General features: G+C 32.2%; 1 protein-coding gene and 1 long non-coding RNA gene across 2 annotated transcripts; both read left to right on the top strand.

The window, feature by feature from the left end:
* Positions 3,503-6,869, top strand: LOC104719245 (probable zinc metalloprotease EGY1, chloroplastic). Its single transcript, XM_010437120.2, has 10 exons — positions 3,503-3,904; positions 4,164-4,628; positions 4,732-4,872; positions 5,076-5,177; positions 5,453-5,664; positions 5,750-5,800; positions 5,885-5,954; positions 6,221-6,289; positions 6,388-6,438; positions 6,528-6,869. The coding sequence occupies exons 1-10, from the start codon at positions 3,557-3,559 to the stop codon at positions 6,684-6,686; spliced, it is 1,668 nt and encodes a 555-aa protein (XP_010435422.1). The 5' UTR covers positions 3,503-3,556; the 3' UTR covers positions 6,687-6,869.
* Positions 10,241-11,205, top strand: LOC104719244. The gene is made up of 4 exons (XR_002033672.1): positions 10,241-10,332; positions 10,583-10,678; positions 10,770-10,926; positions 11,014-11,205. It is a non-coding gene; the product is annotated as an uncharacterized LOC104719244 (long non-coding RNA).

Below are 24,566 nucleotides of genomic sequence, written 5' to 3'. Positions count from 1 at the left end.
TTAATTACATGAAAACCACATAATTTGATGGGGAAAAACGTAAGAGTTGTTTAAAACATACCATTGTGGCTGTTAATCTTTGCACACCGGATTAAGCATATGTCCATTGAATCATTTGCATCATGACATGCTTTCTACATATTGTCTTCAAACTTGCCCCAAAGGGTGCATGACAAACGATGATCACTACATTCATGTATGTTCAGAATTATAAAACACTGATGCTTGGTAAAGTTTAGTGTTTTTGATCTCATTACCTAGTATCTCGCAGTCCAACCTCTAATCTCTTTTTCGATTTACCATTGATCTTTGACGTTTTCATTTCACCCACGCAACATTTGAAGTGGAAAATATAATCCATTCAATTAATACGATAGATTAATAATAATCAATATATCTATATAATCTCTCCCACACAATATAGTAAACTTGCGTATAAGAATGTGTTCATTCAAAACATCTTCTGCGAGAATGTTCTCATATTTAGCTAGATCCAAATAAAAGTCGGTTGACATAGAATGACAACGGGTTATGACGATTGAGTTCATGATGTTCATCTTGTATGGATGTTCGGTTGCCCGAAACTTTCCTGATGCTTTTGTGAGTTGAAAGATTTCTATTATTCTCCACTCTCCAAAAACAATAAGCCTTGAAATTTGTTTAACTGTTGCTTATTAAACGTGGCATGTAAAAGAGTACCCCTAACATGAAACAGTATAAATATTTTAGATAATTATAACTTTTTAAAAATTTGTGGAAAGGTTTATACAAAATAAGGAAAACTTACTGCAGTATCAGCCAATATCATCTCTATTGTCTCTCCAGTGTAATTAGTATACTCCTTCAATTTACGTACGATCTTCCATGTTGTTTTGATGGCTTTCAGTTCTGAGACATGAGTGAAACCATCGGTGGCAGCCATCTCTTCTACTAAGGTGATTTTCTGACCTATTTACTTTAAAGTTTGATGTGTTTGTTTGTTTACGCCGTATACTTTGGTTTTTACAGTAGTTTAAGTTATGTGTTTTTGGGATTGTGAGAATTGAAGAATATTCTGTGCAATCAATATTGGAGAGTAAGATTAGGGATTGCAATATTATTGTTTCCGATTTTGTTTGAGATGATTGATATATTTTAAATGGTCAACTGTATATTTCTTAATTGTTTGAAATGGGTTAACTCTATCATATTAAATGTCGAACAAATATGGTAATTTTTGAGAATGAGTTGTTGGGATTGAGATAAATGAAGAATCTTATATACAATCACAAATATATTTTCAATTAATGTTTTGATGTTATTTTCAGTTTGAATATGGGAGAGATTGATAAGGGATTGCATTAAAGTAGTTGACAATTTTGTTTGATATATGATTTCATCTAATGTTGTTTGGATTTGATTTCAATTAAAGGTTTGGGAGGGGGACATTGTTTGTATATACTTGCAAGATGTACCGGATCCGAATAAGATTATGGCCATACAGAGTGGATTCGCGTCCTTTTAATAGTTATAATTATGGGATATTTGTCCTTAATTTTTTATCCATTTTCTTCTTTTCTTTTGTCCTTAGGGCAACATATGGAATACTTGTTTTTTTTTTAATTCTAAAGTGTACTCTCCAATTAATAGTATATATTTTGATGAATTTAATAAAATCATAGAAAGTGAATAAATAAAAAAAATTAGAAAAGAAAAATTGTTAGAGAGTTTTCTATAATTTTGTTGATTTGTTTTTCTATAATCTTGTAGTCTCCCAAACAATTCCATTATTCTAATCATACTTTGAATGACTTCATGTTGTGAAGGAAAATGTATAAAATCATAAACCAATAACACAATAATTGAATTCATTAACAATCATAGATTCTTTTGTTTTAATTAAATAACACAAAACTTTTAATGATTTTATAAATTTTTTAATCCAATAACACCATAGTCATTAAACTTTTAAATGACTTTGTACAAATCACAAACTAATAACACCAAACTTTAAAAGAGTTTAACAAAATCTTGATTGTATACCAATCTATACTAGTATTTTTGCAGCAGTTTTTGCTCAAAAATACTTTTTGGAAAGTTTTTACATTTAATACATTAACTTTAATATTAGTTACCAAAAATTTCAAAGTTAATTATAGGTAAGATTTTAAAAAATAAGGAAATCTTTGTACTTCATTCAAACATAAATATATGATTCCCTTTCATTTTTATTTGAATTTCTATTTAAATTATTTTGAATTATTCTATAATATATTTAGTTAATAATAATTTGTGATTTTTTTCCTGCATATGATGTAATACAATTTTTTTATAACGGACATATATTACTCAATAGATGAATAAAAAATACGGGTATAGTATCCCACATCGCCTAAAAAAATTGGGCAATAATTCAGAGTCATACTATAAAAGAGACCAAAATAATTCATAATACAAATGAGTAGAAATATTGATTTATTAGGCATTCAAACTTAAAAAACTTTTATTCGGTTTATTCTGGTTCTTTATTTTAAAGATTTTTAAAAATTTAAATATTATAAATATTTAAAACTTTTAAAAAGTTAAATATTATAAACATTTATATTTTTTAGAAAGTTAAACTTTATAAAATGTTTAAAATATTAATAATATTTAAACGTTTATGAAGTTTCAAATATTATAAATATTTAAACCTAATAAAGTTTAAATATTATAAATATTTCAACTTTTAAAAAAAGTTAGAAGGCCTTTAAAATATTAATAGTATATTTAAACTTTTACGAAACTGCAAGTATGAGAAATACTCAACCGTTTTAAGAGTTCTAAATATTATAAATATTTAAATTTTATAAGAAACGCCAATCTTATATAATGTAAATGGTTACAATCTTAATAAATAACATATCAACTCAATCTAATATTTACAATACAAAACAATAAAAATTAAAAATTAAGATTATATAGTGCGAGTTAAAATATCTCGGGACGGAGTTATATAGCGGGACGGGTTTTGTTGATATTTATATAAATTTAACATATCATTAATATGGTATTAAATGAGTAAAACATCATTTCATTATTTTGTTAACACTATCGGTATCCAAGAATAGACATATCAAATTAAATTGATTAATAAATATTATGTAAAAAATAAATTATACTTCAGTATTATATGGTTTAAACTTATAAATACAACTTATAATTTAAATATTTTAATTATAAATAATTGGGTCCGCGGTGTACCGTGGATCCTAATCTAGTATACATAATATTTAAAGTGGCTAACCAATAACACTCCCTAAGTCACTCAACCATTTATTTTGATTACCTCTTTTTAGTTGAGAGATTCATAAAGTATCAGTTCTTTGACATTAACCGGTATGGGTGGTTATTGCGGAACAACGTGTTGTATATCAATTTTGACCGTTGTGTGAGGTGAATTAAACCGATCATTAAAGCCATAGATACTAAACCGAAACCAATACTGGTACGAAAACCGGTAGAGGATAATCCAATCTTAAAGCGCTCCCACATAAACGTTTCCCTTATCTCTCTCTCTCTCTCCTTTCCCATTCCCATGGGGACTCTCACCAGCGTCGCTTTTGCAGCTGCCGTTAACATCAGATTCCGATCATTTCACCACCGGGATAACATTAAGACAACAACAACACTACCCGAATGGCAAAAGAGACTCTGTTTCTCTTGCACAGAGGACTCTCAGAGATTTAGGGTTGTAAAGTGTCTAGGCAATGATGAAAACAGTAACAGAGACAACAGTGTCGGAGAAAACGCAGATACCCACAAGTCTTCTGTTGTAAAAACGGCATCTCGTGATGAAGAAGATGACGAGACAAGTAACAACAGTAGCTCTGCCAGTAGCAGCAGCAGCAGCAGCAACGAGTTCGGTTCCGACAAGACTTCAATGGTACACAACATACTTATCTCTGATTAAAGTTCCCCTTTTGTCCTGAATTCCAGTGTTTGAAATTGTGAGAATTGAATCCTACTATTGCTTAATTTCACTTTGTTCTTGTCATTTTTAGTGTTTTATCTGCAAATTCGTTGTAGCTTCTCTGTTTCTCTCTTAAGAGATTGGTACAACTAACATACAAAATCAAGCAACTTCATTGTATGTTCACTTCATTCTTGTGTTACTAAGAGTGAAGTTTGTGTCTTTATCTCAGCCATCAACTATATCGCCTGTTGATTCATCATACAGCAGTTTCCAAATAGACTCGTTTAAGCTGATGGAGCTTCTTGGACCTGAGAAAGTGGATCCTGCTGATGTCAAGTTGATAAAGGACAAACTTTTCGGCTATTCGACATTTTGGGTCACCAAAGAAGAGCCATTTGGGGACCTTGGGGAGGGAATCCTCTTTCTTGGGAACTTGAGAGGAAAGAAAGAGGATGTTTTTGCAAAACTTCAGAGAAAACTAGCTGAAGTTTCCGGCGATAAGTATAATTTATTCATGATTGAGGAGCCTAACTCGGAAGGACCAGATCCTCGTGGTGGTGCTCGTGTTAGCTTTGGTTTGCTTCGTAAAGAAGTCTCGGAGCCAGGACCAACCACACTCTGGCAGTATGTGATTGCTTTAATATTATTTCTTTTGACAATTGGTTCCTCTGTGGAGCTTGGAATTGCTTCTCAGGTACCTTATTTTTCTTTCTCAGAAGCAATACATCAGTATGTCATTTGATCTGTTAGCACACCACACATCATGCTATATTTTAATGCACTACTTGATTTAACAGATCAACCGCTTACCTCCTGAGGTGGTAAAGTATTTCACCGATCCAAATGCTGTTGAACCACCTGATATGGAGCTCTTGTATCCATTTGTTGACGCTGCATTGCCTTTGGCATATGGTGTATTGGGAATTCTTTTGTTTCATGTAAGTTAAAACTTATGTGTTTCTATAGTAATATTTTCTTTATTATGAATGTTTGGTTATGTTGTTTTCATAATTCATATCAAGCAGGCATGCTCCCTTGGTTGAATGATAAGCTTTCATGTATTGGTGGTGATATCTGGCTTTCTTATTTCGCTCTCAGTATTTTGTTTAGAGGGTTGTATTTATGAATTGTTTATTTGCAGGAATTAGGGCACTTTCTTGCTGCAGTTCCAAAGAAAGTAAAGCTTAGCATTCCTTACTTCATTCCAAACATTACACTCGGAAGCTTTGGTGCAATCACACAGGTGGTTTAACTGATCATGTCTATTGCAACTCTGTCAAGTTCATGAGATGAATCTCCTTTTGAACTCTATGTTGTTTATGTCTTGAAGAAGAATCTTTCAAAGTTCTTTGACGTAAAATGGAAAAAGCTACTATGCTAGAAAATGCATACATGTACCTTAAATGCATCCATCTACTTTTTCCTCCGATGACAAGCTGAACATCTTGAAGTGTTTTGAAGACAAGACTATTGTCTTTATGTAGTATCATTAGTAATACTTTTACTTGATTTGTACAGTTCAAGTCGATTCTTCCAGACCGGAGTACAAAAGTTGACATTTCGCTAGCTGGTCCATTTGCTGGAGCTGCACTCTCAGTTTCCATGTTTGCTGTTGGTCTGTTCCTATCTACTAACCCGGATGCAGCTAGCGATCTGGTGCAGGTTCCCAGTATGTTATTTCAAGGCTCATTACTTCTTGGGCTCATCAGCAGAGCAACTCTGGGATATGCGTAAGCTCTCCACAGCTAGTGACTGTTCAACCTAGACGAAACTATCTAACTCCAACACCCGTTTCTATTTTCCTAATGATTGCAGAGCGTTGCATGCTGCTACAGTTTCAATCCACCCGCTTGTAATTGCTGGATGGTAGCATCTAATCCCTTGGCTCATTCTCTATTATTGATCAGAAAATTTTGACAGTTTTCGCTTACTTTAAGATTTTATTCTTAGGTGTGGTTTAACAACAACAGCGTTTAATATGCTTCCTGTGGGATGTTTGGATGGAGGCAGGGCTGTACAGGTACTTCTCTTATTTATGGATGGTGTCTGTGTATTCTTTTGGAAACCTAGACGCCTAAGGTTGCCTAGAAACAATCCTAACTAGTATCAAATTCTTCCAAGTGTGCCTTATCTTTAGAGTTTAGACCACGCGTAGGTTGATCTAAATGTGTACTATTATATATCCTTATGTCCAAACAATGAAAAGGGTCTGAGATATTCATACAAGACTTCAAATTGTCAACATTTAGATCACATATGTAACATATGGGCATGGATCTTGTGCAGGGCGCATTCGGGAAAAATGCGTTGGTTACATTTGGCTTAACAACCTATGTAATGCTTGGACTCAGAGTGGTATGTTCAACTGTTCCAAGTTATAATCCATACCATGCCCTCTAATTCGTGCTCTCGAACAGCTTGTTTTATTGCTTTGGCATTTTCCTACTTTTCAGCTCGGCGGCCCTTTGGCACTTCCTTGGGGACTCTATGTACTAATCTGCCAGGTACCCCAAAAATTCTGAACTCTGCAACTTCAAACAATACGAGTGTGCTTTAAATGCTTTTTCTAAGCAGTACAAATGTATTTAAATAGAGAACACCAGAAAAACCATGTCTAAACGACGTGACCGAGGTTGGAACATGGAGGAAGGCCCTCGTCGGGACTGCAATAATCCTTGTGGTTTTGACGCTCCTGCCTGTATGGGATGAACTCGCAGAAGAGGTAGGCATAGGGCTTGTAACTACGTTTTGATGTTGTCTTCTGACTTTGAGCAGATGTTGTAGTTAGGGCCAATCCCAAGCAAATTTTTGTTATATAGTGAGCCATGTCTGTACACTGTAAGCTAGTGAAGAAGTATTTATATGTAACTACTTAAATTCTTCATATACTACACTTCCAGTTGAGTCCAAAATAGCATACAATATCTTTTTAAAATACTGTATGTATTTATGATTTACCACGGGATATAGTGTATAAACTAATGTTTAACAAATCAAAATTTACATTGAATTTTCTAGGCCTCGGCTTAATATCGGTATATAAAAATCCAAACCGAATCCGATCCGAAAAAGCTGAATCCGAATTTGAGAAAATAACCGAACAGATACTAGATTTTATATCTAAAAAAACCTGAATTTAAACTCGATCCAAACCGAAATCCGAATGGATAGTTGAATTACCTAAAATGCTAAAATATAATAATATAACCAAAATATTAGTTATTTTTGATATGATATAATCCATGTATTCAAAATTACAACTATAAAAACGAAAATAGTAGTTATTTTAAAATCAAAATAACTAAAATACCCAAAATATATGAAAATTCATAGTTATATCTGTGGGATAAGTAAATTTCTTTTTACTAATGAACGTTACAAACCCTCTTCCGTTGAATGGATTAGATTGCATCCGGTTAAGATTCTCAAAACTAAAAACTCCAACATTTGTTTCATAAATTGACACTTCGTTCTGTCCTTCTACCAAAAATTAACAAGAGAGAGCCGCAAATCTTTTCTTGATTGTCTTAAGAGCGGGTTTAATGTTTGATAATTACTAGGTTTAAAGGTCATCTCCATTGAAGGTCATTAACAATATCCTAAGAGTTGCTTAAGTTTAAAAATAAATCATATTAATGAAAAAAAACAAATTTATCTACCGATCGATCCTTGTGTTAGAGATTTAAGGGCATTTCCACTGGAGAAATCTTTAAGGATACTTAACAAAAATAATTTAATAAAATATTTAAAAACTGAAGAAAGAGAAAGAAACGTTGCTAGCAGAAGGTTTTTTAGAAACGTTGCTTTACTGTTACTACACACATGTCAAACATATAGTAATTGTTGCAATAAAAAATTATAAAAAGAAAATTTAAAATTAAAATACTATTTTTTTTTTTAAAGAAACACATATCGCTTCTAGCGATGGAGATGACCTAAGGATCACTAAGGATCAAAGTTGTATCAACAGCTGATTGGCTGGGAGTAAAAAATATATATATATATATATATATATATTTAATTTTTCTTTCTCTCATCTGTGTCGCGCATCGCTCTCATTTTTTCTTCTTTCCCTCATTCTCTCTTTCTCTCTCGCCACTGGTCCAACGCCTTTGTCCGTCGTCATCACCATCACCACCGCCTATGGAACCAGCAACGATTCAAGTGGCCAAATAGGAGAGTTTGGTTCAATAATGTTTAAATCAGTTTCCCGTGGTAAGAATCTCTCCGATTTCATTTGTAGATGGTGATTGATGTGTGTAGAATTTCACTCCAAATCTTTTACCTGAAAAGACTACACAACGACTGAAAGTGCACAGTTAATCAGTGTAGTATTTTAGGATAGATCCCACAGAGAGTAATAGCAAACACAAATTGAATTATAAGAGAAAGAACTATGGGTAAGACTGAATAAGAGATTGGGGTTTTGGTTTTCCTAATAACTATTGCAAATAAATAAAAACGGTTTAAAACTATAAGACTAAGGCGTTGGGCGTTCTGGGAGTCATCTCAGGGTTTTCATGGTTCTAAGCAATATTAAGTGTAAGATCTAACAAGTAAATACCAATTTTCGGTCTAGGTTCTCAACTACGAAACACTAATGAACTAACAAGCTATTCTCATAGAATGAAAGTCTAACGTCTTCACACTCCGTTACTCAACTTTCGCAGGCAACGACGCATGTCAACCAGCTAGTTAAACAAGTTCGATACATTCACCAAACTTCGTAACTCAACTTACGCAGGTTACGAGCAAGGTTTCGGTATAACAATAGTTCGGAGTAGTAGGATAACGCGGTTAGCGCTCCCGTTCTCTAGATCAGTACTTGGTGATCAATCCAAGCATAAGCATTAAGATAAAGATGTCCCAAAAGAACTCTAATATAAAACCGAAAATAAGATCTAACAACCTAATTGAACCGAACCTATGAATTCTCCTTGAATCACCCCATAGAATCCAACAAAGTAAACTACTCGCTCATGATGCAAAGAAACGACATTGATATTATAAAGTATAGCATCAAAAGTGAATCAATAAACAAAAAGGGGTTCAAAGGAAACTTCTCTATTTGTCACAAAAGTAATTGATCCCAAAAGCAATGATAGTATGAAAGAGTTAGAAAGAGAAGAAAGAGAGATTGATGGCAGATCTTCAAGCTTCAAGAGAGACGGCGAGTGAGAGATAAAGAGCTTCTATGGTCGTGGCTAGGGCGGCTCCAAGGGCTGTAGAAGATGCACACTGAAAACCCTAGGTCTTAAGAGTATTTATAGGGTTTTGTTATAGGGTTAGGATTTTGTAAGGGTAGAAACGACTTCTCTTCTTAAGTGCAGGACAAGGGGAGGCGAAGGAGGCTTCTGGACCGTGGAGGAGGCTTGGACTGGGCCGTGGTGACGGTCGCTGGTCAGACCTTGAATAAAAGCCCATCGGCTGGTTGTTTCTCTTCACGTCGGTTTATAACACGTCTCGGTAAATCAGGCATAACTTCCGGATGAATGAATGGATTGACTTGATTCCACTTTGAGGAGAAATATGACTCTTCCAGCTTTCCATAGACACCAATAAAGATATATTTTGAGTTGTGGAAGGTCTTCAAAAGTGGTCCGTACTGTAAAGCTCTGAAACTCTCCTAAAACGTATTTTCCTTGTCTTTTGGTCTTTTTTGCTATAAAACCTGTAAAACCTTCTTGAAACCTAAAATACTTGATAATAGACATTAAAGCATTGAAATCCTATCAAACTCATCCTAAATTCATATGGAAACTATAGCTAAAATAATGATGTTATCAGTGATGAATTAGGGTTATTTGCTGTGATTGAAATTAGGGTTCAATGAATTATTCTTCGCTTTTGAGGATTGTTTCTGCATCTTTGTTGATGTCCAAATCGGTCCAATTAGAGTATTTTAGTTCGGTATTTAGAGGGTCAAAGTTCTCTTTATTATATGAAAAAGTCGGGCTACAATTGATTACGACGAGCTAGAAAATGACGAAAGGGAAACAATTGACGAACTGCGAGCTCGTCAAATCGATACTTCGAGAACCTGTTCTCTCGAACGAATTCCTCCTCCGTTTCTCCGTCTTTTGCCCGTACGCCGTACAATCACTATTTATAGATTACTGTGTCGGTTCGTCATCCGAAAAGACCAAAAAAACCCTTCTTGGTCTATTGATTCCTTTGGGTCTTTTCTGGGCCGGGCCTACTGTTAGGAGTGAGATCCACCCCTAACAATCTTAATTTGATTGTTTGAAAGTTTGTTATGTACTAGTTTTTCTGATTTGTGTGTTTGTTGCAGAACAAGTTGCAGAAGCAGAACTTGGCTGGACAACACTCAGATGTCTGTTCTTGAGAACTTGACTCCGACAGTCAGGAAGCGTGTCGAGGTTCTAAGAGAGATTCAAGTGAGTAAATTTCCAGCTTTTAGATGATTTTGGAACTAGTCTTTGATTTTGTATTTTGTTTAGACGGCTGTTGTTGAGCTCTGATGATATTTGGTGGAGTAAACAATTGTTTGAATCCTTTTTTCTTATAATTAGACTTCTCTTTGTTGGTACTTTCTCGTTAGGGATGCATGTTCTTTACTTTTTTTATGCATCATTCGTGATTATAACTAATGGTGATGGTTTTCCTCTTTCCTAATTACCCAATCAGATACACAGCGATATGGGATTGTGAACGGTGTGGTTGAAGTTGAAGGTGCAGGGGAAGAAGTAAAATCAGAACAAGGAGAAGAGAAAGCAGCTGAAGGTAATTTTATCAATTCTTACTCTGAAGTATGGTTATTTAATTAGTTTCTGATGATGATGAGATGAACACATGGCCAATTGTCTTTCTTCAGAGAAAGGAGTGCCAGATTTCTGGCTTATTGCATTGAAGAAGATTCTTAAAAAGAAGCCTATGAAAGGATCCAAAAACACAAAGCCGATCACTAAGACCGAAGAAAGTGAGAGTTTCTTCCCTTCTTCAGTAGCTGGTTAACAATTGATGATGAATTGGTATGTCCATCTCCCGTAGCAGTTTAACTTTTGAGTCAGTACATCAGATTGTGTTAAACGTTAATGTGATCATTGAATCTTGCACAGACTGATGAACTCCAGGGCCAAACGATTATGATATCGGGAATGTATCATTTAGCAAAACAAATAGTGCAACCTTGATGACTATGTTAATATCTGGCCATTCTCTTGCCCTTGATGACTCTAGCATGACTGGAGAAGAAACATGGTTAAGAAAATACTGAAAGTAGGCTCTCCTTTCAATCTTTCTTTGGTCTTCGAGTTGTCATGTTATTTCTAGTTGTCCTTGTCTTTGTTTGTAAGTTAGTGTAACGTTATCGTTTTGGGATTTACAAACTGTTGTTTTACATTTGGAAAGAACATGGTTTATAGGTTTTGAGTTTTGACTGACCACTTGAGATGATCCCAACTCATTCTTGAACAGGAATATCTCGCCAGGACTCAACACAAATTTAAACAAAATTAATTATACTATAATAATTTTGAAAAAAAAAAAAATTTAAGAACCCCACCATTGAAATTTAAAAATTTCTTAAAAATTTCTTAAGCTAACTATTTTTCAAAATTAATAATAAAATATGTTTTAAGCAGTTTTGCTTAAATTCATTAATAGTAGTAGTTTTATATACAAAGTTTTTAAAAGTTTTAAGATGTTTAGAAGAATTTCTTAGCTAAAAGATACAAGTATCTAAATTAAATTATATTGGTTTATATAAAACTAGGAGAGTTACCCGCACGCCTGTGCGGGCAGAAATTTGATAGAAAATCAATTCAATTTTTCTTTCTAAAATACTAAAATAGTTTTATTTTTATTTTTTTTAATGTTTAAATTTTCTCAATTCCATTTTTAAAAATGGAAACAAATAAAAGATCTCAATAGATGTTTACTATAGTATTCTACATATATATTATCTTTATTAAGATTTAAAGGCCCATTTTCATATTTTCAAGTAATTAATGAGCCCAAAACATTTGTTATGATTAATTTTAATTAGAATAATATAGGAAAGGAGATCATTCTGATCTTTGAAATCAACGAACTAATGTACTTTGTTTATTGTTTGGTCTATAAATATATGAACTAATGGTATTTGGTTGATTCTTTGATCTAAAAATATATGAGCTAATGTTCTAATTGACTTCCTTCATTTAGATCATTAAGATAATATAGAAAGCAACCCATATAAGGGTTTCTAGTAATTGGTCATACAAACATTCAACATATTATCAAAGTTTAGACCATTAGGATAATATAGAAACCAACCCATATAAGGGTTTCTAGTATTTGGTCATACAAACATTCAGCATATTATCAAGTTTGCATATACAAAAAAATTGGAAACTAATATGCCTTCAGCTTACGTCCCTGTAGTTTCTCCTACATGCTCCATTACATGATTTATGTAATAACGTCCAGCAAATTCCGAGCTGAAGATATAGAAAACACATTCATAAGTTAAACCCAAGCATGATACACTACTTGATATTAATGAACATTCAAAACTTACATGGCCTTGTGATGCTCAAGTCCTTCAAACTCCGGTTTTATAAATATCTTGGAGGAGGCCAATGTGTTTACAATACACGGTTTACCTAACGATGTTTTAAGTGGTATAAAAGTTTGGTAAATGATTATACCACATAGTGTTTAGCATTTGTTCAATCAAGCGAGTGTTATTAATAGTACATACCTTCATACTCTCCAACCTTCCATAAACGCAGAACACAAAACACCGGTTCGGTTTGATATGTGAGATGGCATCCAGATGTCTCCCATAAAGACATAAAACGGGTAGCACAGTCGCTTACTGCACGACACTTGATTGTTTCATTCCTTCAAATGTAGATAGTCGAAACATTTTATGAAATAGTCAAACTCTAAATTTTACTAACATGATAGGTGAAATAAATGTATTTTACCTGCCATTTAATAGCGTTAAAATAACTTCATTATAATGATCTCTGTTGTCCTTCACAGCTACTACATCTATTGTGGCAAAAATTCAAATTTCCCCAATGAGATGAATGAACATTTCCAAAATCTATCATATACATACAACTATTTTGGTAAAAAGTTCTTTTTGTACTTTTCTATGGGAGGGACCAATACACAAAGTTCCAAATATCCTAAAAAGTCTATAGATTCCTTAACACAAAGATTTCATAACTATATTAACAGAGTTTAAAGATCTATTTTGAGAAAAAGTCAGAATTTGTCTTTACATTGAAATAAATGAATGTTTCCAAAACTATTTAACACTCACATATAACTATTTTAGTATTAAAGTTGAATTTGTATTTTACTATGGAAGGGACCATTACAGAAAGTTCCAAATTTCCTAAAAAGACTATAGATTTCTCAACACAAAGACATCAAAAACCTAAATTCACGGAGTTCAACTTAATAAATTTAAAACTAATTTAAGGGAAGCGTACCAAAGGAGATGGGATGGTGGATTCTTCCTCGGAAAATATCATCCAAATCTTCGAATCGGAAATAATTTTTGGAATTTACCGATTCCTATAAGGTCATGGTTGTTTCATCCGTAAACTTGATTTGATAAGGATGATGGGTATTCCTCTCCTTGAGGGTTGGATTGATGATTTTGAAATTCCTAATATCATACCATTCATCCTCGTAGATGTACTTCCGGAGCTTGAGTAGTGTAGTCGGTATAAAAGCAACTTCAATTGTGTCACCCTTCCAAAATTGATTAACATTGTGTTAGAAAACTATGATTTAAGTACTGTTGTAAATCAAACATAAGTAGAATTCTTGTTCTATTAACTACTCTAACCTTTTCGTCCACAAGAAGAAGAACCCGTTTTGTGAAGAATTCGTTGACATACCACGAATTTAAGACCTTGTCCAAGATACACCATCTCATCCTGCCGGGATAAAGATTAGATATAGAATCGTACTTCATGATTTCCACAAATTAGGGATTTCCTGTTTATCCTCTGTTAACGAAAACGAAAAAAGGATTGGAGATTTGTAAGAATACAAACAGTCACGATTAAACGTTGCATCTTATACGTATTAGCGTGTCTTACCTTTTATCTAGACTGTTAAGTATTTTAATAATTATTATTGTATGTATAATAAAAGATTTAATAATGGTATTACTAACAAATTTATTTTTGAAAACAACATTGTTGAAACTAATAAAATGTAATGATGTGTAAAATTTAATATAAGATGCCTTAGAATAAGAGAATATTAGAATTTGGTTTTCTCTAAATTGAAAGTTTAAATCATAATGACATAACAATCCTATTATTTGAGATATGTTAGAGTTAAGCATTTTATAGGTAATATATAAACTTAAGATATATATAACAATTACATAATTTTAATCAACATTGTTGAAACTAATAAAATGTGATATTTTCATCTAATACTTCTTTTATAATATAGAATAAGAGGATAATAAGGATATGGTTTTTTTCAATGTGAAAGTCTACACCCTTCTGACATAACATTCTTATCATTGGAGAGAAGTTAAATTAAAATATAGTAAAAATGGGGCAAACAACGTTTTATAAATATAATTAAAACTAATTTATTTTAAGAGATATAACAAAGTTCAAGTCTAACAATCCAAAACAATAATGCAATTTCAAAACATAATTAGACCGTCTCAAATATCTCTTTGTAAACAACATTAAATATTTTATTCTGACACTTCCCATCTTTATCTGTAACTAACAACTTTAGCCCTTTTCTGGTTGTGACTCTAGAGAAGGCAACATAAAGCTATCCACGTGTGAAAACCGGTTTCGGTAGAAACAATCCGACATGTTCTAGTGTTTGACCTTGACTCTTATTTATAGTAATTGCAAACGCCACAATAATAGGAAACTGTCGTCGCCTCATACGAAAGGGAAATTTTGCATCAGGTGGACTACCATACATCCGAAGGATAAGTACCCTAGCACCAACCCTTTTTCTTGTCACGATTCTTGCTTCGATTACATGGTTGGCCATCTGAGTAATAATTAGTCTCGTACCGTTACACAAACCTCCCTTTGGATCTATATTCCTTAACAACATGACAGGTGCTCCTATTTTCAACGTCAAAACATAGCTTGGCAATCCAAAAACTTGTATATTGTTTAAGAATTCCTGAGTGTAGATCATATCATCATGTTCGCTTGTGTCAGACGTTTCAATACTATCAGAGCTAAGATATCGTCTCTCTTCACCTGTGATCAACAAAAAGTAAAGAATATTAGGTATGTTTTAATAGACATTTTTAATAAAAAATTTACTTCAATATCAATATTTTTAAATAAAAACTTTTTCTCCAATATCCATATTCCATATTTTATTTTATTTGCATACTTGGGAGCTTAGTAAGCATAAACTGATTTATTTTATCAACACCGTCATTCCTTGGACTTAGAATAGCTCTTTCACTAAAGAATTTTGGATCAGTCCTCGTTGCAAAACGTTCTCCATAAATCTCTTTAACTATTGCTTCAATAGGATTCCCACTTATATTAATTAATAAATCATCAGGAATTTCAATCTCCACATCCCCACTATTTGACTCGTTGATTTTGCCATCCCCAATATCAAGAAGCCACTTTGAGAAAGTAGCGAGAGCACCCGCGTCCATACTATTACTTGCCTTGCGAAGTCTCAAATTTTCGGTAAGTTTAAGAACTTTACAACTATTCCAAAGAACAGATGAGTTTATAGATGCTAAAACTGTCGCCACTCTTCCTCCTTCGGTAATAACAGGTAGTATTTGTCTAAAATCACCTCCTAACACTACTACTTTACCTCCAAATATCTGGTCACACTTCATGATATCTCGCAAACTCCTATCCAAAGTTTCATAACAAAGCTTGTTCATCATTGGAGCCTCGTCCCATATTATGAGCTTTGCTTCTCTAATTAAATCAGCAAGATCAGATTCGGCATCGATCGAACACACAGAATATTCATTAAGATTGATTGGAATACCAAATCTTGAATGAGCCGTTCTACCACCTTCCAAAAGCAATGCAGCTATACCACTTGAAGCAACATTCAGAACAATATTACCTTTAGCTCTTATATCAGCACCAAGAATAGTCCACATGAATGTTTTTCCAGTACCACCAAAACCATGGACAAAAAACATACCACCTTTGTCGTGATTCACAGAGTGAATGATTTCTTCATAAACACGTCTTTGCTCATCAGTTAGCATTGGTAACAACTTATCGTACAATTCCTGTTGTTTATGAGGCTTATATATTTTTTCATCTGCGATAAGCTTATTTAATCCTGTCTTCATGATACTATCATCAGGTTTAGGCATTTTCTCGAAGGCTGTAAGATACGTTCCATTCGATCGCAACATAAGTTCTATTTCAGTTGAACATATATTTTCTGTCTGAGCCCGTGTCAGCATTAGACCTACCATAGTAAGTTAAACACTTATTTATAATCTTGTCTTGCGGAAAAAAAAAATATTTTCGATTAAATTAAAATCATTTTGATATACCTTGATCATTTCGGTGTCTCCTTTCTTTAAACAAAATATCCTCGCACAAGATGTCCTTTGTTTTATTCCAAACTTCAAGAGGAATAGTTAAACTCTTTGTATGTAGTAGGATCACAAAGAATTTTCTTAAAAATTCCCCAAAACACCATTCACCTGCTTCATTTATAGCCGCAATGTATTCCTTATCGTGGTCTAGTAATCCCAATGCATGGCAAGTTTCCTGAAAATCCTTATAAAGAACAACGTTGACTGTTTTTAAATAGTCAAAGCTTGTTGGTCTTGGAATCTTATTAAGCAAAACTCTCAAGTAATAGGCTTGTCCTATCGATGGCGGTACGTATGTAATCCTGCCTATTGCAAAACTTTTTCGCTTCTCCGACCTTGGCTTCCAAAGTTTTTTTTTCTTATTACACACAAATTTAGATGGAATTCAGCATACGTGAGTTCTGTAGCTTGGGGATATATCTTGTTGCATTCCATCCAGCCCAAAAATTTAAAAGTTCTGTTCATTGTACGATGCAAGACATCTTCTATTGGATCATCCTCGTTGTAAATAGCCAATTCTTGTCCTAGAAGATGAAACGGGAGCTTTTCTACATGTGTAGTATGATAACAAATCGGGAAAGCAAATATCCACCAAGAGGCCTCACATGCAGATACGTATCTAAAAAGGCTTGAATTAGTTGGATAAAAAATATGAGAATGTTTGACAAATTGTATAAACAGTTATTACCTGCAATTGAAATACTTTTTGATTTTATTTTCTTGATCTTATCCTCCTACGTTGGCTCTAACATAATCCGGACCTTTAGTGATGTACTTGAACAAATACTTTACTGAACGTGTCTGATTGCACCACTCAACATTTATATGAGCACGAAAACGAAGAGACAAATCACGATTATAGGGAATAACATAAGTATTATCGTATTGAAAACCCCTTTTCTCTACAACTCTCCCATCGTTTCGTCGTCTATATATTGGATAACCAACATCGTCGACAATAGTACTATCCATGTACGGCTTTGGGAAGAATTTAGTACATTGTCCATTATTCATGCAGACACTATCTCTGTTCATAGGACCACAAGGACCATGAATCATCGCATCAGAAACAACTTCGTATAAATACTTATCCACCTCTTTATCAGGAATTTCAGCACTTATGAATTTATCAATGTCGTCTGTTGTACGCATCTTATTGTCTGGATGTAAAAATAGAATCATGTGCGCATGAGGCAGACCCCTTTTCTGAAATTCTTTTGTATACATTGCTGAAAAATATCAAATAAAAAAACATTAATATATTTACACTTTCCGGAAGACTGATTGAAATTATAATAAATATTATGAAACATACCAGAATTTACGATACCAAACGTTTTTTCCTTTGTCACTTGGTCCAATAATTTATCAAGTTTCATCTTGAAAACTCGGCTGCATATATCATGTCTATCTTCTTTACTAAGACGATGCCTTTGTAGATAACGATCTATTTCAGGCCATCTTGGGTTGCACGTAAAGGTTATGAAAAGATCAGGAAATCCATAATACTTGCAAATAGCCATGGTGTCTAGATAATGTTGCATCATATATCTCTTTCCACCTATAAACGATTACAGAATAAAAATTCTCTTTCCGTGTTGTGCAAGATCTCCATGTCCTTTTTCAGCAGCTTCAATTATCTTATCAACTCTTTCAGTTCGGAGTTTGCTTTGGTTGATCCAAATGTAGTTCAACCTGTTTGATTCTATAGTAGTGAATGCATCGACTAAAAACTGCTGGAATAATTTGCCTGCCATAACAACAATCGAAGATTCTTCATATCTTTCAAATACTCTATATGCATAAAATTCTCTCATGGTGACCGTTTTTCTTTTATGTCCACGGGTATCCACGAACCCTATATCGATGCCTAATTTGTAACCATATTCACCATAAGGGAACAACAATGGGTATTGTAAAAGTAAGTATGCGGGATGAAATTCACTTATCCGCTGTAAATTTCCCGAATGACTTTCTATAACAATGTCACGTTTATTTACACCACCCGTAAAGTCTCCACGAATTAGAGCAGCAACTTCGTTGCTGGTAGGAAGATTATGAGTCCTTGCATCATTGGTCCTTTCCGAAAGTAACATCAATCGCAAACCTTCGCTACCGTCCTCCATATTAAATCTTTCATGTGCCGATCTAAACGCCCTAACATGCGGGTTATGACGATCAAGCGTCTTTTTTAAAAGCTCAACAATCTCACGTCTTAAATCTCCCGCAGATCTAGATGTCCTATATTAATGCCAATTTAAAAAAATATAATAATTATGATTAGTAAATATAACAAATATTAAAGATGTTTTACATACTTAAAAAAATATGACAAATATTTCTATACATATTTAACATTATTAATAATTACCTAAATGCGGAAATTCTATTAGATACTTCGTTATATACGTCATGTATATATAATTGTAAAAACATTGGTTCCTTGCCAGGTTCTGGTGAAATATCACCAATACGATGATAGTTTTCCCCGCACATCTGAAATAGATAAAGACCTCTACCATTATTTATGGAATGGTTAATTTTACCACCTAGAGATGTAAACGAAAACATCATGTTGTATGCTCTTATGTTATGACGGAAGTTTTTACTCCGGTCGTCATGATTATAAAACAACGTTAGTAACGATTTAGGTGCAGTCTTCAACGTAGGAAGTATTACTTTGCCACGATGGCAACACAATGAAAAATCCGGCTTTGCCTTTTTAGTCCGTTTATTCACCCGTTCTCCATACCACATATATGCTCCACAATTTTCACATAAAAAATAAGGATCTCCATCATCATAATAACCTATACAAAATATTTGTTAATATTTTAAATATATATTAGTTAAAAAAATACATAATTACAAAACTATCATATAACTATTCACATATGCATCGAGATATACCATTTTTTTGTAACTTAGCTTTTATGGGACGAAACCCAAGAAACATGTCAGATGTCGTATTGTTTTCATTTATCTCACATGAATTCTCATCAGTAGAGCTATCAGAATCGCTTTCATCGTTCGTATCTGAATCAGTTGCGACGTAACATGCGAAATCTTCGTGTAGTCCTGGAAGAAGTAAATTCTCTGCAAAAATAACGATTGAATTAGTTACTTAGCATTTATTTATTTACATAAATACTAATTAATTCCTTTCCGGACATATGACCTCTTTTCTTTCTTTGCCCTCTTAGACTTCAATATCTCCATTCTTTTCAACCTTGCCATCTTATGTGGATTAGGATATTGAATATTCAATGCATTCGTAAAAGTAGGAAGATTTATCGTAGAACTAACACCTGATTTTCAATGTCATTGCGTACGATATTTTAGATTTAAATATAACATATCTCTTAATGTTAAAAATTGAGAATGTCGTTACGTTTTCTAGAGACAGCATGTGTCGATACATTCTTTCTTCGGTATGGAATCTTCGAAGGTCTCATTATGTGACGCCAGGAATTGCGATCTGCAAAAAAAACAAAAGCTATGATCAAGAATTCATATAATCGACTATTTATGATCCTTTTTGTTTATACTTTAATTTTCTTAGTAATTTAGTGAATGTCGTTGTTAGGTCTGTTTATATAGGAAGATGGTACGTATATATTCTCTAAACTAAAAATGTACTAATTATTGATATATACGAATATTAACTTATGTTTCTATATATCCTCTTAACTTTTTTTTAGGCAAAATCATTTGTTATTTATCTTTCTAATTACGTATACGGATATTTGATACAATTTTTTAAGTTTTACTTTCTTGAAGTTCATCAATATTTCATTTGTTATTCGACTCATCTGGAATTTGCGGATTGAGTATTATTTCCGTACAAACTGTAGAATGATATACTTCTTTTTCCTGTAAAGTTAGAACAGAAATAATACTTTAATATTTGTTCAAAAATACTGAGCAATAAATATCATCAAATTAAATGTATACCTTGGAAAACTTCAATAACACCCCATCGAATAACACAAATTAAGTGATCACCCCGGTAAGATTTATAAGTATCATAGAATTTTGCTGCCGATCTTTCGAATAACTCACACCTTATTAGGGTTCCACTAAAATGTCAAGAATTAAAACTTTATGCTTCAATATAATTCAAGATCATAATTTTGTATCATATATATATATATATAATAAGAGTATTTTAGTTCACCTGAAATCACGTAGATCAAAAGATATTTTGTGGTTAATAGAGTTATCTTCTGCTCTGCTATTTATTGCAAGATTTTCTTCAGAACTTTGCATCTCAATGTTATCTTCATCATCATCTAAATCTTGGATATATCTATCCTCATTATGATCATCGTTATCACTATTATTTGAATGGTATTCAACCTCATAATCGGTTTCTTCATCAATATCATCATATTCTTCATCCATTACATCATAAGAAACATCATCTTCTTCGTCGCTTCCTTCTTGTATATAATCAGAATCGTCCTGATCTCCAACATTACTGTCGTCATCAGATTCTTCAAAGACTGTACAATCTGTTTCTGAGTGATCATGGTAAAATGCGTTTTTCTTTTTTTCTAAACCAAATCGAGTACAATACTTAAACAACATACGAATATTGTCACTTTGTGATGTGTCATCAGATTTCTCATGATTTTCAGACTTATTGATCTCGTTTTTTTTTGTAATTTCCTGAAATTACAGCTGAATTCCCCAACATTGACAACCTCACCGATGACGTCTGTATAAAAATAAAGTTAGTTCAAATACAAATATTTACTAATAATAATTGAAATTATTTTTATAATATCTAAAAACAACTCCTCACCGACTAAGTAATCTTCACATTGTGTACCATCATTAATGAGTTTTAAATCGACGAAATCATAGAAATCTTCCCCACCAACAATCGAATTCTCTTTGATTATGGTATTATACAAAATAACAATTTTGTAACGATGTGTGGTAGCTAAACATGAATCATTCTGCTCGACAACCTTAAAGTCTTCGAAATCGAGCCAATCACAAACGTTGAACTTGGAGACAAAACGATCATAAACATCTCCACGAAAGGAACATTGGACCTTTATACCCTAATAACACATAGTATTAATATTGTCACATAATATGATTTTATCTGTCAAAATAATATGCTCAACACTTGCAAATCAAAACTTTCAGGTATAACTGCATATACGCTTTATTTTTGGAATACATAATGAGCTAATTATTAGAATAAAGTAAATACCTTAATATCAGATAAGACCATCTCCAAACATGGACCTTTTTCTTCCCACAAACACAAAACTTTCACACGTATTTTCCATTCATATTTCGATGAATTCAAACGCGAAACATCATCGAAAAGGCTATACCTAACCATAGTTTTCTGTTTTTTATTTCTTCGTTATTTTAGGTTGAATGTCAAAAGAGTCGAATAGACGTATATATACATGTAATTTAATATATAAAAGATATTTACTTTTTTTTTTGATAAGTGATATATAAGAATATATGTTTACCATTTTTTTAAAAATATTTTGTATAGATCTCCAGACATAAATATTTTTATTACACTTCCATTTAGTTTATAGATAATAGTAAACTTCTTAATGTTTATCATTACGACTTTTAATGCGTATATATATTTTCCATTTTTACGTTAATCGTGATATTAAACTTTATTTTGTTCTGTTTTGAATATGGAATACTTCTTAAGTTTATCCACCCTGCTTGACATAACGTAAAATTAATAAATTTTAATATTCCATCAAAAAATAATTATTATAACATTTTAATAAATTCAGACTGAAAAAGTTATATATAAACCATTTTCATATACTTAATATGGGTACTTGATTCCTTTACTTCTATCATTCATATATACAATTTCGGTATTTATATATGCAATCTCACGATATATTGAAATTTATATAATGATGCAAGAACTTTATCTTTTGGTCAATTGTATTGCTACTAATGTAACTTCGGTACGCACATTTTCATTGTTAACACGTCTCATCTCATTTACTTTAAGAACGTCATTATAAACACAGTCAATTTTAAAATTAAACTTTATAGGAATACTATTACTTCATAAATTATTCATCCATATAAAACAATATCAAGAAAACAGCAATTATAAGATCTCAGAACATTCATCATATTATTCTCTAAAATATGTTCTTCTACTCGCTTCATGCCAGAAAATTTGCTACGACACCAATTATTTTTCCTTCCATATGCAATCTGTTTTTAAATAACAAAATATGTTAGATTAGATATAATAAAATCTAATTTGAATATATTTTTGGTAATTACCATGTATCTTAAATAAAAAGGAAATGACTTAGATTCTTTGCGATAAATTTCTTCTCTACAGATAATATCAAAGAATAGGGTTAGAGTTAAAGATTTACGAATAAACGCTAGTATCATGTTTTTGTAAAAGGTTTAATATCAGGGTGACCTTTAGACACAAATTGTTATCGTGATAATACCAAACTAAGCAATTTTAACAAACATTATAACATTATTACTGCTGTTTTAACATAAACAACTACCGAGCAATAGCTGTAAGACGTCGTATTGCTAACCATGCATCTTTCACCTGCTGAATAATTAATCATTCTAAATTATGCTATATCCGAGAAAATAAGATTAAGTAATTTTGAACATTAACATTTAGTTAAATTAAGTTTATACCATAGATTTTGGGATACTATTAGCACCAATAATAGACTTTCTACAAAAAAAAAAAAAAAATTAAATACAAAATATTAGTATGATTTCTGAATCAAAAGTATAATATTAATAATCTTTCTTATAAAATTTTAAACAATACTTGAGTTTCAGCATACGAACATTGGTGGATTCACCTAAATAAAAACATTCGATAGACTTTGCCACCTCTACCTATTGATTTATATTTAATTATTAGAGCCAGAAACACATGAATAAATGTCAATAAAGATGATAGAATAATTTTCTATTACAATTACCAAACATCTTTCATTAATAGTAGCATCTTCCGAAGTGTTCCTGTAACTATAAACATGAGTCTTTTAATTTAGCAGCATCAAGGTATAAAGGAAATTAGTTTAGGTATACAAAAAAAATATATATACCTAATTTTCTTGTGTGGGCACATAGAACTAAGATCACAATCATCTACTAACTCACCTGAAACATAGGAATTAGTATAATTTGATTTACAAATATTTTAATAATTCAAGAAAATATACAATATTATTCAATTAGTAAAGAAACAATACACAAAGTTTTGGTGATGCTTGAACTTGCGTTCCAAACAAATACTACAGAATAAGGATATGAATAATTAGAACACGAACACGAATACAAAGATCCATATAAAAGATCATCAACACTATAATACAAATATAAATTCGAGAACATGAGAGTAATTTAGGGTTTATTCTTTTTTAAAGATTTCGAATTATGGTGAATGGTTAAGGATGTACCTATTTATATTAAAGAATAACCTATATTTTTAGGGTTTCAAAGAAGTCGGTATAATTTGGTTGGATTTTCTATTAAGCCCATTATTATTTCAGGTTTTAGGGTTTTATAACTTATAGAAATCACGTTTTTGACGATTATATAGATTAGATAATTAAGAAAATTAATATTTTTAATTTTTTTAATTAATCTAAAGGGTATAAAGGTCCAATTTTGAATCTCATTAATGGAAAATTAGTAATCTTTAAGTCTGAGGGTGAATGTGGTGCGTTTCAAAAACTTAAATAGAGAATAAAAGCTTGTCCAAATTTTTTTTAAAGGCAATTTCATTAAGGGTAAACGACGTCAATTTTTTTGAGAATGGCTGTGAGCCATTTCGACTTCTCCTTTAATATATTAGATTGTAAATATTTACTTATAGTTAAATACTTAAATGTGACAAAATTATCGAAATTCATTTTTCTTTTCCTACGCTTGGAGCTGGATCAATAGCTAATTTGCCCTCCTTTTGCAAAAGGTAATCTAATATGCCCTCTATGAAAAATAAGAATTTTGACAATTATTTTTAAAAGGAAAAAATTAACAAAATACCAAAAAACCAAAGAAATTTTAAAAATT

This window comes from Camelina sativa, chromosome 10 (assembly GCF_000633955.1).
Source record: "Camelina sativa cultivar DH55 chromosome 10, Cs, whole genome shotgun sequence".
Lineage (NCBI taxonomy): Eukaryota > Viridiplantae > Streptophyta > Magnoliopsida > Brassicales > Brassicaceae > Camelina > Camelina sativa.
The sequence above is the reverse complement of the archived record's forward strand: the minus strand, read 5'-3'. Positions and strand labels throughout refer to the sequence as shown.